Source organism: Glandiceps talaboti, chromosome 16 (assembly GCF_964340395.1).
Source record: "Glandiceps talaboti chromosome 16, keGlaTala1.1, whole genome shotgun sequence".
NCBI classification, from domain to species: Eukaryota; Metazoa; Hemichordata; class Enteropneusta; family Spengelidae; genus Glandiceps; species Glandiceps talaboti.
The window spans coordinates 15,493,470-15,508,949 of NC_135564.1; the positions used below are offsets into that span (position 1 = coordinate 15,493,470).

Genomic DNA, 15,480 nt, shown 5'->3' on the forward strand with positions numbered 1-15,480 from the left:
TGGAAGACTATTTTCCGTTAACTTACTGAAAAACAAAAACGCAATAATAAGTAACACTAAAATGCCTTCAGTATGGTAAGTAGTAGAATTAATCTTTGAGAACTAGCTGACGACCGTAAAGTTGGAAAATTTCCAGTAGGAAGAATATATAGGTTTACAGTATATATTTATTGGGTGTAAAAATGTAACAACGAAATTATTGCATATATCTTTTTTAATTTCTTTAACTTTCGTTTTCAATTTTTGTAAAATATACTTTATCAATTTTGTATACCTTTTGTGACATTTTAGATATTCAGTATTTTCAACTGACAATATAATTATATTTCCACTTGACAGTTATGAATAACATGAAAAGGAAAAAAAGTGTTCGTAACTGGGTATAAGATTATACGTTTTGGAGAGTAATTTAGGCTGCATATTGAAATATATCTGTTGATGAAAGATGATTGTTAATGTCCTTGTCGGCATGCATCGACATATTTTTTAGAATAGAGTGATTTATATTAAGCATTTTTCACCCAAGTAGCGCCAATTCAAGGCTTAAAAGATGTGCATTTATACGAATGATGTTATTGTACTTACGATGGGCAATATTTTAGTTTTGTCTTTAAATATCATTGCCTTGATATTTCATATTAGGACAATCGTTGGTCTTACCTTGGAAAATGTAGAAGAGAATGGTGATATCTTCAATTATACGTCAAGTACATAACCACTTCAAGTATTCATATTTAGTTCCTTACAACCATAGACACCATTCTATATGTTATAAAGGAACTGCAATTTCAATATAGTGGCATCACCTGTGAAATTTTAAAACAGGTTTTGTAATTTATCGTCATGTACACATCCATACAGATTTTCCCACATATATTTGTTAAAGTTCATACACTTTGAAATAGATGTGAATGAATGTGAACGGTAAAATGTCCGTGGACATGAGAGGTGCAAAGACTTCAAAGATACTTTTGTACCGTTCCCTGAGTCATGGTAATACCGTCAATTGTGTGACTTTGTTTTCAATCCTGTACACTTACATTCCATTTTAGACAGGTAGTATTTGTCACCTTGATTGTTACAAATATTTCTGTATGACTTATGAACATCAAAAAGAGAGACAATTTGAGAATATATCTTTATGAAAATGCTGTCACATTAACGACACGATAATGTTATATTCTCCTGTAAAAGCAGCATGTCACCATTATATTCATTTATTGATAGCTGTTAAGTTCACCTTGAAATAAGCTGAGCTTATCTTGTGATTATTAGAAATGCTTGGTAATTAATCAAGTTAAATATACATTTTCAAGTGACTATAAGATTTGATATATATGCATGGTAATTAATTGTTTGAATAAATATTAATAGGCACTGGCCATAACCTTGATATATATACTTTGTAGAAGAATGGCAATTTCAAATTAATGTCATGAGTTGCCGATTTTAGAGAGATTGTTATTTGGGTACTAGTATTGACAGTCATAATAGAACATGCGAATTATATTGCTGAAGTATATGTATTTTGGATTTAGTTTGACTAGAAATTAGATGTAGATAAGTTTAAAGGTGACTTTGTAGATACATATTCCATTCCAAATAATGTACTAGAAATACATTTTGATGCATGCACTTACTTTTGTATATAAATATCAACTTTCAATTTAAATTTATATTGCTCGTGTGGAATTTGTTTATAAAAGGTGTAGTGCTTTTGATATGTGCCTGTATATTACAGACACTGTGTGTGCGATAAGTGAAAACTCTTTGTAGTTAATGACCCATGCCTTCAACATCATAGTATGACATTGGACCGATCTTAGACGTTCAAAAGGGAAAATTTAAGACAAAATGAAGACAATTTGATATAACTGAGTCCTAATTTGTCACTGGCCGAGTGCTAGCCTAGTACTAATCCCTCTGAATGTTTGGTTACTAATTTGTTAATGGCATAGTGCTAGGCTAGTACCAGTCCTGTTGAACTTGGCATGACTGGTTATTTCTTTGGTATTGGTCAAGAGCTAGCTAGCCTACTTGACGTGATCGGGTCCTAATTTGGTAATGGATAAGTGCTAGTCGAGTACTAATACTATTGAACTTGGCATGACTGCGTACTGATTTGTATTGGCCAACTGCTAGCCTAGTACTAGTCCTGCTGAACCTGACAACTGAGACGTAATATGTTGATGGCTGGATGCTAGCATAGTGCTAGTCCAGTTGACCTTGATAAGACTGAGTCCTATTTTAACAGCGGGTAAGTGCTAGCCTAGCGTTATGCCCTTTGACCTCAATATGACGAATAACATGCTATGCGTTCACCAGATTGACCTACAGCCTAGCGTCATTCATAGAACAACCCATTGATGTATTTGTACAATGACAAACGGTGACTAGACTAATTAAATTCACTGTACAGTCATTGTAGTTTTGATGTGAAACGTGTGTTGTTAGGCAGCTCTAAATCTTTGTGGACAGAGAAGGTAACATATGACCCTATCGTTTGATAGGTAGCATCCATTATGTGAACTGGGTAGGCCTAGTCTCTATTTGGTATGAAGATCACAGCTACAAAGCAACAGGTGGCTGTTCAACTTAGTTTAATTACTCATTGGCCGATAACATGCACCAGAAAACTGTTGAGTATATATTCTGAATCATTTTCTTTTCAATAGAGCAATCAGATATTATATATTACATCTGTCCTTACCCATAAATAAACATAATAACGATCACACGATCCACATATACTATTACATGTATATATGGGTAAACAATCCATCCAACCTCAGACTACTAACGAATCGATTTTAGATATTAAATGCAGTAAAGTGTAAATGATTTCACCTGTTGACCTGAAAGATTTGTGAGTTGTAGCATGATCTAAATGGCAGTACATAAAACGCTAAAACATTTCTCGTCGTAGGCTCTCCGCTCATCACGCGGCAAAAGTAAGCGAGTGATAACGAGCGCCCCCAACAGCAACATCGTTTAAGCTATTTACTTATGTATTTCATCCCAGGAGAAGAAATTTCTAAATGTTTGTATTGAAATGTCCACCCTTTAAACTGATACTGAAATAGTGCATAATCATACTAATACGATATCCTGGTCAACTTCAAACACACGGAATTTTTGTAATGTATTTGTTTCACCATAGCCATTTATCTTCAACGTCAACGGTTTGGCATTATCACTACATCCTGAATATAACCTTCAAAATGGTTTATTCTGTAACTTCAGGGTCTCTCGATCGATAATTATCTTTTTTCATACATGAATTATTTTTAACTCTTTCCAACAATTGAAACATACCGAATCTAATCTAGCAACTAGTATAACCCTGGCTTATGCGGTTAAGTGCGGTACATTTCCTCGTATGTATTACTTAAGATTGGCTGAATCGGTTTTTCCTAAGCAGTGCAATCAGATAATACATTTGTCCTTACCCAAACATATTAATTTCTCACAATTATACGTCACACATGCCATTCATACTAGTATATGGGTATACAACACAACCATGATGACTCCGAATTTTTCATATATATCGACGCCATTAATTTGCTATGGATATATAAACATCTCAATCTCAATCAGTTTATTTCATAACAATAAGGCCACAGGCCCAAAGAGCAAACAGTAATACAAACGTTTCAGTTCATAGAGGGAGATTCCTCTCTATTTTTCATTGCAAAATAAATAAATGAAGCTAAATTATTTAGATAAGTGATATATATAAACATGATGCAATGTGATCCTATATTTTTAGTTCACTATATATCATTATGCATAATGGTATTACATAGTAATAATACAGTCAGAAGAACTTATAAATCTGGGTAGGAATAACACTACATGACTACCTTAGACACGACAAGTTAATAAGCCGACCGAAATTTGAACCACCAGTAAAATAGTTCAACTACATAGTAACTAGATGTCCATACAATAGACATGCTGTTTTCAACGGTTAAGATACACATTATAATACAATATTGTGTGTTGGTATGATATTTTAGAATTTAGTATTCTTTTTATTAGTCAGCAATTCATTTCATATACAAGAAGAACTGAGATGTTGAATTCAGCAAAGTGTAAATGATTTGACCTGTTGACGTAAACGATTTGTTGTAGTATGACTCTACATTAATACAAAGCTCAGACCACTTGTACAATGGCAGTGCATACGGCTACAAGTAAGCGAGTGATAACAAGCGCCCCCACCGGCAAATCGTTTAGTCTATTTATCGTTGTATTACATCCCAGTTTCCACATCAGGTTTGCATTGACATTTCCACCCTTTAAACTGATACTGAAATAGTATGGAACTGAAATAGTTTTCAAACACATGGAATGCTTTAATATACAAATTACTTGTTTGACCAAAGACGTCTTTCTCTAACGACTATTCTTTTATAACATTGGCAGTACTTTCTGAATGTAGCCTTCAAAATGGTACTTCAGGGTCTTTCATATTTATCTTTGTTTTATATATGAACTGTTTTTACGTCTTTCCAACAACTTAACCACACCGAATATAATCTAGCAATTGGTATAACCCTGGCAAGAAATTTATTTATCGATATAAGTAATTATAATACGAAATACTTATTTAATACCAATGAATTTGATACACCGTGCAGTCTTGCTTTCAAATCGATGATCATGTTGTATCGGCGTCGATTACTTCTCAACTCGGTTTTGAACATTTGCAAATCTTCACATGAACAACGGATCGGAGAACGAGAACGAGGTTACTGATCAAACGTCATCACTTCATTTGCCTGTAAAGTTCTTTCCTTCAGGACCTCGACCATTACTCTTGTACTATATTACGCTGTTGGCCATACAAAAGTGAAAGTGAGGCTGGTTTTCTCTGAGCAGAATTTGATGCCTACGAAGCCAAGCAAGAGGAATCATGTTTATCAACCTTACATCACAAGGTTTCTCTCAAGTAAAGATACAAAAATAGACTAGAAATCTGATGATAAATCTAAAGTTGATTTTGTTTATTCCAGATAATGTACTGGAAATGCATGTTGAATAAAACTGTTATTTATGTACATAAATATTCTTATTAGGTTTCAGTTTAAATAGATATTGCTTGCCTGTAATATGCTAAGAAACTTTGCAATGATTTTGAAATGTGTTTCCGAAGTGTAATACAATATATACATATGTGGGAAAAGTTGCACATAATGACATCATGGCCTGATAGGACCATTGGACTGATCTAGGATATCTAAAATCAAAAGACTAGAGCTTGATATAACTGAGTCGCAATTCAACTTGTCAATGCCAAAGTGTAAGCATAGTATTAATTCCACTGAACTTGACATGACTGGGTACTAAATTTGTATTTGTACAAGTACTGGCGTAGTACCGGTCCTTTTGAACTTGACGTGAGTGAGTCCTAATATAGTAGTGACCGAGTGCTAGCCTTGTACTAGTCCTGTACTAGTCCCGTCAAACAGTTGACCTTGATATGATTGAGTCCTAATTTGACGATGGCTAAGAGCTAGTCTAGCGATGGGCCTGGTTGACCTCAATATGACAAATAACATGCTATGTCTTCCCCTGGTTAACCTCACGTCTGGTGTAATGCATAGACCAAACCATTGATGCATTCATTGGCACAACGCCAAACGTCTTCGTCTTGCAGCTAGACAAGTCCACTGTACAGTCAGTGTTGTTATTGTAGTTTTGATGTGACATGTTTGTCGCCTGACAGCTCTATAACTTGTGGACAAAGATTGTAACCTTTGACCCAAGTACTTGATATGTCCTTAAATAGCCTTTACCTGGTGTGCCTAACTAGGTAGCATTCCACTATATAAACGGGTATGGCATAGTCTCTAATTTGTGAGGAGATCGATGCTACAAATCCACAGGTGATTATTCAACTTATTGTAACTCATTGGCCGGTAACATGCATCAGAAAACTGTTGTATCTCTTCAAGTAGGTATTACTTAAGACCGACTGTATTGTGTTTTTCTAAGCAGACAATCATATATCAAACCTGTCCTTACCCAAACGCACAATTAGTTTCCAATAAGCATGCATCACACGTTCCACTAATACTTGTATGCAATACTGTCAACACCTTCTACAACACTGGCTCGGTCTATGAATACCATCAAATTTCCTTTCGCGGTGTTTCAGTTTATTCAACAATACAAACGCATTGAGATGGTGTCCCAGATTTTCCTGTAGACCCTTCATTTTTATTTCACAATATTTTGACACACATAATAAAGGTTACATGTTGAAAATAAAGTGAGAGCAAACATGGTTTGAAATCAGTCTATAACTACCCAAAATACTACTGTGGCCAATTTCGGGTATGATCCTAGCTATAGATGTTTTGTTTAAATACAATTTATCTTAATTACATCAAAGGCAAACTGACCTCAAGAAAAGGACCTCAATATGACTAATAACTTGCTATGTGTTCCCCTGGTTGACCTCAAGTCTAGTGTCATAAATAGGAACAAACCATTGATGCATTGGCACAATGCCAAACGTCTTCGTCGTTGTCTAGACTAGTCTACTGTACAGTCAGTGTTGTCATTGTAGATTTGATGTGACATTTGTGTCGCCAGACAGCTCTGTAACTTGTGGACAAAGAATGTAACCTTTGACCCGAGTACTTGATATGTCCTTAAATAGCCTTTACCTGGTGTGCCTAACTAGGTAGCATTCCACTATATAAACGGGTATGGCATAGTCTCTAATTTGTGAGGAGATCTCTGCTACAAATCCACAGGTGGTTATTCAACTTATTGTAATTCATTGGCCGATAACATGCATCAGAAAACTGTTGTATCTCTCCTAGTATGTATTACTTAAGACCGACTGTATTGTGTTTTCCTAAGCGGACAATCAGATATTAAACCTGTCCTTACCCAAACGCGCAATTAGCTTCCAATAATCATGCATCACACGTTCCACTCATACTTGTATGCAATACTGTCAACACCTTCTACAACCCTGGATCGGTCTATGAATACCACCAAATTTCCTTTCGCAGTGTTTTAGTTTATTCAACAATACAAACGCATTGAGATGGTGTCCCACATTTTCCTGTAGGCCCGACCCTTCATTTTTTTTCCACAATATTTTGACACACATAATAAAGGTTACATGTTGAAAATAAAGTGAGAACAAATATGGTTTAAAATCACTCTATAACTACCCAAAATACAGCTGTGGCCAGATTCGGGTATGATCCTTAATTACACCAATTTCAAATATAATTGACTTGAAAAAGAAATATAGAAAAGTTCAGGCCAGTTTTATACAATTTGACAGGTTCTACGTTGTATTTCCTTCTTTCTTTAACGTTTCATTTTTATGGAAATTTGGAACTTAGCGTAGTGATGCCAGTAAATCATTTCAAGTATTGTTCACAAAGAATAGAATGATGCAATTCTATGTAATAGCTATATGATGAATACATACTAATCCAAACGAATAAACAGGCCAAAATAATTGCCCACTTTGCTCTCTTTTTAATTTTTTGAATTTTGTATGAGTGTTTCTACTACAAATGTATTATAATTACCGACTACTTAAGACATCTCCTGTGACTGACCCACAGGTACACTTCTCTTTTTGTCACACCCCATAGCACGTCACTGACTTCCTTTCAAATGTTAATGTAACACAGACCGCCATCGCCATTCCTCCTTCTCAGTACAAGTGGTCATTATTGCTCATGATCTAGTACGGATTTGACTGTCTCGAAATATTGAAATGGCATTTAAAATCCACCCATTACGTAAACTTTACCACGAGCTCAATCACGAACTAAGCGAACGTGAGCATGAGGAACTTAAAAACCTTGTACGTGGTCAACAAATTACGGTATGGGACATGTCGTCATTGACCAAACCAGTGGACGTCTTTATCAAATTGGAGGAAAATGGTTATATCAAGGAAGACAATTTAGACTTGCTAAAGGCGTTATTGGAAGCAATTCGAAGACCTCCACTTGTACAAAAAGTCGAAGACTTCGAGAAAGAACGGGGAAATCGTCCTGATGACCTTTGCCACAAGTTATCTGAAACAAGTAAGTTCACTTGTAAACAAGACTATAAATCATTTCTGTGTTACGTAGACATTGGAAACTGTTTTATGTTTTGATATATATTAACTCTTCAAGTGACGACGACTTCAAATATGAAATTCGCACAGAACACCTCAAAGTCCTACTCATAGTGCATTATTTGTTGTACATAGTATGTAGGTTTATTCATCGTAATTGTGATTACTAAAAATGAAGTGATTTTTTTAAAATTTAAACTAACCACAATGTTTGAATGCAAAATGGTGAAAGTTGTAAAAATGTATGAAAAAAATCAAAAACAATCTATAAAATCTTAATCGATCTACCATGAAAGGACTTTAGTATGCAACATGTACTTCCTTCACATTTACATTTAATGTTAAATGAAATCGTTACCTATCAATTTAACACTAAACTTGCACGACAAAAATATCCATAAGTTTAATCATGGACGACAATAGTATACTGATGAAGTAAAGAAACATCAATAATTCACCATAATTTATATTTCTTAACGTTAAACAACATTACAGCTAAAAGTTCACAAATATTATTACAATGAAATAGTTTCTTTCTTGTAGATATATGCGAGAAAAAACCCGCTAACAACCGCGCGCAATACTGATCTTCGTAGGTTATAATGCACTATAAGGTGAGGTTTGTTTTGCACTGAGCTTTCGATCTGTCTTGGTTGACGGTCCTCATAATCATATGCATCGGAATGACAGTTTCATAGTTACAGCTGGCCACTAGGTGGCGGTATGATCAAAACGGTTGTAAACGTTTAATCATATTGTTCGGTACATCGACGACCTGTCTCTGTTGATCATGGGCTTTCAAGAAGGTCACCATGAACGTACGTAGTCGTTAACTGGGAACAGTATTTTCATGACTAACTGTAATTAGATATATTGTTGTGTCCGGGCTGTCAGAAGGGCTGAGAAGCATAACACGATTGAGATTTTGACACCTTCCCTTCGTTCAGTGATGTCACAAGACACCGTCATAAAAACTGGGAGTCGAGGAATAGTCAGATTTTTAAAATATACCCATTGAACAAACATGTTACGACTGTATGCTGTTTCGATATTATTTAGTCGCTATCTATAATGAAGATAACATGTAGTGTAGTACTAATTCACCCAACTTGCTTTATATATTAGACCAACGTTGGGGTAGTTATATTAACCAACAATTAATAACACACGAATGAATGTCTTTTTTATATTGTAAACAAACACAGTAATATTAGGACCATATAGTGATAGTCATACTTAATGGCAGAACACCTTACGATGGAAGCTCAGTTTAATAATTCCATAGTTTCTAGTGTTATGTACATTGTATTTACGATAAATATACCACAATTACAACAGTAAAACGAGCCTACTTGTAGACTTGAAAGACTAATGCTAATACACTATTTCAGCTATCTTATGTATCATTTTGATTTTCGAATTTTTGCTCGTCCTAAAGGATAGTTGAAATACTGTTGTTGTAGAATGGGTCTAGGGGAAGGCTCCAGGAAGACACGAAAATAGCTCTTATCTCTACATCATTGTGTCAATAGAAAAACTCTCCGGGTGAGAGAATGAAATTCACCTCATTTACATATGCCTCTCAAATTTCAGAAGAGAGTGTTCCTACTCCCCCTCAACGTGTAATATAATGTAAATATGCAAAGTGACTTGTATGACATTCACATATCCCTGGTGAAGGGATTCTATTTCTTTTACTTGGTTGATGAAAAATATTAAGTATCAGAAATATAATATCTCAGTTAATTGGATATCTATGTCGGAGGCCATAGTAAAATTAGATTGTTATTTATGTGTATGTACATTAATGAATGTTAGTTTAGGCATAAAATCTTTTGTCACATTGCAGACAGTGAGAAGAAAGAAAACCAATGAGTTCGTCTTTCTTCTTATTATCTGTACTATCGAAAAAGTAACAAATCAAAGTTAGATACATTTGTGTACATACACATATCAAATAACAAACTATGGGGTTGGCAAGGTATATAATTTATGTTTGATTAATTACTGTTATTGACCTTTCATCTTACATCAAATGAAATGTTACATTTCCAACACAGGTACTAGAACACATTGAACTAATATACGCATTTTAAAAACATGAGAAAATAACTCCAGTTCTTCTTCTCTTCTTCAGGCATTAGCACTATTGTGCATGATAAACATGTATCACCTGTAAAACAGCATGAGGCGTCAATGGTAGAACCCAGAATGCAAGGTACAGTTATATGTTATTTAGGCCATTTAAATTAAATTTCTGTCCAACTCCCATCAACGTTAAGTACTTAATAGACGTGGATGGGAGTCGTGTTATTTTTAACATTTATTTTTTCGGAAATGAAATTTAAATATATCAACATCTGTAAGTGATTCTTGAGATTGAAACTTGTCACCGTGTTAATGTTTACAAAAGATAAATCATCACATTTTGAAAAAGGTCAATCCATAGGTTCACCACACGTTTGTTTATCAAAAATAAACCTACCATCTGATCAACATACCTACCAATCCTTTAAAATCACAGGGATACACAACTATTTTGACATGATAAACAGTAACACGTGACGAACTTTGCACCATACTATGTAGTAGTTAATATTAATCAGGTCAGGTAGGTAGTCTTGTGAATTTTTGTCAAATTTAAAACAATAATACCGCAGCATTGTTGGTTGCCAGAATTGATGAACAAAGAGTTGTGTTATTACTCAGATTTATTACAGTGTAATACATATTCCTTGGGTAAATCTTACTAGAAACACCAATGTTGAATTGAAGTTAGATGATAGATAGTAAAGGTTGATAAAATTAAGAGATGGCGAGGTTGCCATGTGACAAACATATGCAAACTTAAGACAAAATGATTCAACTGAAGAGTAACTAGGTGTCTATACCAGGTACATGTTATGCATTCATTTGATTCACAATGAGGAATCAGGTGTTGCGTGTAGTTTAATTCATCCAATTACACTTGACACGAACGATTTAAGGTAAAAAAGATTAAAATTGTATGACGTCTGCGCAGTTCCTTGTACCATTTGAGTTGGGCCAAGCACTACAAATAAAATATGTATGAGAAAAGATTTCACAGAAGTTAATAAGAACTCTGCGATCATACGTGAGATTTTGGTCTCCATTAGTATTACTTAGGCGAATCGGACCCGATGTATCAGTTTGTGAAGTCGTTTTGTTTAATTTGAACTAGATGTTTGGGTGTCAGTATCACTACCAAGAGTTTCAGAGTTCTCCTTTCAGGAGAAGAGCCCCCAGTTGTGACTTTGGGTAACTGAGTAACCACCGTCGAGTATATGTATTATTGGATAACGTCACATTTAAACATCAGTTGAAAGTTAATGTTATTAATTCACCTTTATCCACCAATAATAAATATTTGGAATGTTGTAATGATTTACCAGGTCATCAGATACAATATACGCTTTAAGTAAATACACAAACGAAAGTATGTCAAAAAAACTACAGCTACAAGCCCCATAATTTTCACATTTGCTAGAGCTGTAAGTTGTGTCACCATTATCTCATTGTACATTATACTATAACGGGTAGAATATGTCTATCACTTCTTTAATTTAAGTTTGTGTGTCTAAAGCTAATCCAAAATTTCTATGTCGTGCATGCCTTATATCTGGGGGTTTGTTATTCATCCCAACAGATAACAGACGTGTTGTAAAGGAAATCTAATTGCTTTAGCACAGTGCTGCTAGAGGTCACTTTCAAACGAAAATGAATTTCCACGTCACAATTACGATAGTCCTATAATATTTGATGCCTCTAATTACAAATAGAATAAAGTCACGCAGTTATCAAATATCATGTTTTAAAACAAAAATTTGAGTGGAAAGGGATAAAACTGTATGGGAAAACAAATTCACTTCACAAATGATTTAGTATGTAGAACATTCAGCTGGGTCGATAATATCGTTAACTCAATTGAATATTTTAAAAACAATGCAAGTAAAGTGTTGACATGTAAACATAGAAAAGTGTGTGATTTATTGCAGATCCTGATGTGATGGGAGCTGCTGACATATGTGAAAAGGTACTACGACACTATTATGAAAATCATTATGCTGAAATCTATCCCATGCCTTACCGTGACGACACACTGAAACTTGACGATATATATACATCACTGACCTTAGAAATGAAATCAGGTAACAAACACTTCGAGAGAGAAGGACTTTTTGCCCAAAACGACGACAGTAGGAATCCAACAAGAATACTAATAGAGGGTGACCCTGGATATGGAAAGTCAACGTTTAGCAAGAAATTAGCTTATGATTGGTCAAGAGAAAAATGTGACTTTCTGAAACAGTTTAAATTACTTTTTTGCCTAGAAATGAAGGAAATAAAACCATGTATTAGGGAGTCGATCGTTGATACATTACTTCCTGATGATAGCACTCTGATTGATAATTGGGATCACTTGTTCAAATACATCAAATGTAATCAAGAGAAAGTGTGTTTTGTGTTGGATGGATGGGATGAAAAGTCAGAGAGTTTACAGTCTGAGGTAGATAAAATAATTCAGGACAAAATGCTATGTCATTGTAAAGTAGTTGTTACATCTCGTAAAATAAGAGGTGATATGAGTGACATGCGTAGCCATGGAAGCAAGTTACGACGAAACGTAACCTTCAATAGAAAGCTAACTCTGAATGGGTTTACTGTGAGTGCGTTGAAGCAGTATGTGACAAAGCACTTTGAGAATGTTGCCAGACCTGACGCTTCAAGAGCACTTTTCGGCCAAATCGAAATGTCAAGTAAGAAAGACGAGATAATGAGCTTGTTAAAGTGTCCTTTGAATGTATGTTTTTTTTGCATTGCTTTTATGTCGCCAGAGTCAGACATAATAAGTAAAATTACTTCTTTATATGACAAGATAATAGAATTAATCATTGAAGGGTATTGTGAGAAATATGACAAGAATGACCCATCCACAAAAGATGATATCAACAGACAGTTATTGTTTCTCGGGGAATTGTCTACAAGGGCATTAATCGAAGATGTTATCAAATTTGATCATAAAGAACTGAAATTACAAGAAAACGCAGATGTAGCTCGAATGGGATTCCTTTCAACATATGACAACAATACCAAGTTTTCAACTGAACCTCCAGGGTATATCATTCATCACAAATCGTTTAAGGAATTCCTAGCAGCAAAATATATTGCTTATTTGTGTCACACAAACCGTGGTGAATTTGCTTCCCTTGTCAGAAAACTGTACGAGAAGGATTGTTGGAAGAGTGAACCAGTTTTCCGATTTATTTCTGGATTATTGGACGAGGATACTAAAATTATGTTTGAATGCTTAGAGGATGCAAAGTTTCCTGTGTTATTGCAATGCCTTCTTGAAACAGGTTGTACAGCGATTCTAGTGACGTCATGTATTACTGCTTTGAGTAAGGACAATGTTCTCATATTTCTAAGAGCACACTCATCTCAAGAAATCCGCGTCTGCCAACAAATCGTTACGCATCCAGAATTCATGCCTAAGGAGACTGATTTATTCATGGTAGATTTGCTAAGTCTGTGCAAACTTGACACGTTCATGCCATTGTTATATGCATTAGCTTTAAAAGCTTCCAAACTTAATGTATGGGTCTCTTTCATAACCTCGAATTGTGAGGATTCCCCTATAATGGAAAAAACGGAAGCACCATCGTTGAAGTCAGCCCATTACTGCAAAGGTTGTGATGCTAAGGCAATGAAATCATTCACATCAGAAGACTTCAAGTCGATATTATCAAGATTTAAGCAGACTGGAATGGAAAATGTAGTACAAGAAATCAACATTCGATGTGCTTCAGTTCCATATGATGAATTTCCACGTATCCTTGATTGCCTGGATAGCAATGACTGGTTGGAGTTTATGGCGCTAGATTTAGAACTTCCTAACCAATCCACTGAGGATGCTGTATCTTCAGGAATGCCAATGAATTATACACTCAAGTCTTGTTTAGAGTTAAACAGAAGACGTGCTAAAGACCAGTGGCAGTTTACAAGATTGACGTATACATCAGACAGAATTCAATTCAAAAGCTACAGCCCACGACATTACAGTTCAATTGCGAATTTTTATGACATCTCAGTAAAAGATTACAATAGGCCAAACTTATTTGACGATATATCTGAGTTTCTTGAATCTGATTGTGAAAAGGCTTTTGAAATCTCATTGTCTAATTGCCAACTAACCCAGAATGATTATGTGAAACTATGCACAAAGATGTCAAACTGTTCGAAACTTAGCACCTTGAGATTAATATGTAATAAGTCAACGGGAGATAAACCGCTGAATGTCGATGACTTTGTCACCTTTGCTGAAAGTGTAACTAAGTTACCACGTTTAAAAATCCTGTCCATTGGCGACTGGAGGTTTCCAGAATACAGTGACCCCTCTGGTAGATGGAAAGATGCGTGGGTGAAATTCTTCGGTGAACTGAGGGTACATAAAGTCGATCTAAATAATTGTCTACCTTCCAATCGTCCAACATCAAGTAGACAGACATATCCCCCCATCGACGGTCTATGCAAAGCAATATCAATGTCTGGTAGCAACCCAAGTCACTCTGATACTGATAGTCTAAATGCAGCTGATACTGGTGGATCAGACAAATATGATCTCACGTACATAGATCTTTCAAGAAACAAACTGACTGTAGGTGATGTATTGCAATTACAGAAAGCTGGATTGCTTGATGATGACAGTAAACCTACCATATTCTTGTACTATTGTACAGTTAACAAAGAAAGTGCAGACATCTTGAAACACTACCATTGGCATTCTAACCTGGAAATAGAAAACTAATAACAGTATCTCAATACGCGATGGACTGGAAAGAGATATAAACTTATACTCCATATGTTGGAAATTATGTCATTGACCTGTCGGCAAACCCTGTCGATAAACACAATATTTAATATTTCGATGCATTTATACTGAACTCTTTAAAGTGTCTCTTTGTCATGGACAATTGGTCGTCAGAACGTATTTTCCATGTTGAAATCGTACATAGGAACATTTTTTTCCTTTTAGACATTACTTGCAGACATTGAAGACATTTGAACAAGAGCGCTAATTAAAACCCAACACATTCCCTGTGTCAAATTAAAGATGTACTTGGAATTAAAACACCATACTGTAATATTTTACTATATGATATGCAGACATTACGGTAACAGACGGACACGTGGAATTCAACGTTTGAAACCCATCCTGGCTATCAGAAAGACATGTAATCATATGAACACATTAAAAGAAATCCAGGCACCTTAGCTTTATACACAAGATAACCAGATGAGATACCATTCAGGTCCGTACAACGTTATGACATCATGGCTTATAGACACAA

At 35.1% G+C, this 15,480-nt stretch overlaps 1 protein-coding gene across 1 annotated transcript; it reads left to right on the forward strand.

Moving 5' to 3' along the window:
- Positions 1 to 7,879: 7,879 nt before the first annotated feature.
- On the forward strand, positions 7,880 to 14,936 carry LOC144447162 (uncharacterized). The gene is made up of 3 exons (XM_078137067.1): positions 7,880 to 8,075; positions 10,248 to 10,328; positions 12,127 to 14,936. Exons 1-3 carry the CDS (start codon positions 7,880 to 7,882, stop codon positions 14,934 to 14,936), a joined length of 3,087 nt encoding a protein of 1,028 aa, XP_077993193.1.
- The last annotated feature ends 544 nt before the right edge of the window (positions 14,937 to 15,480 follow it).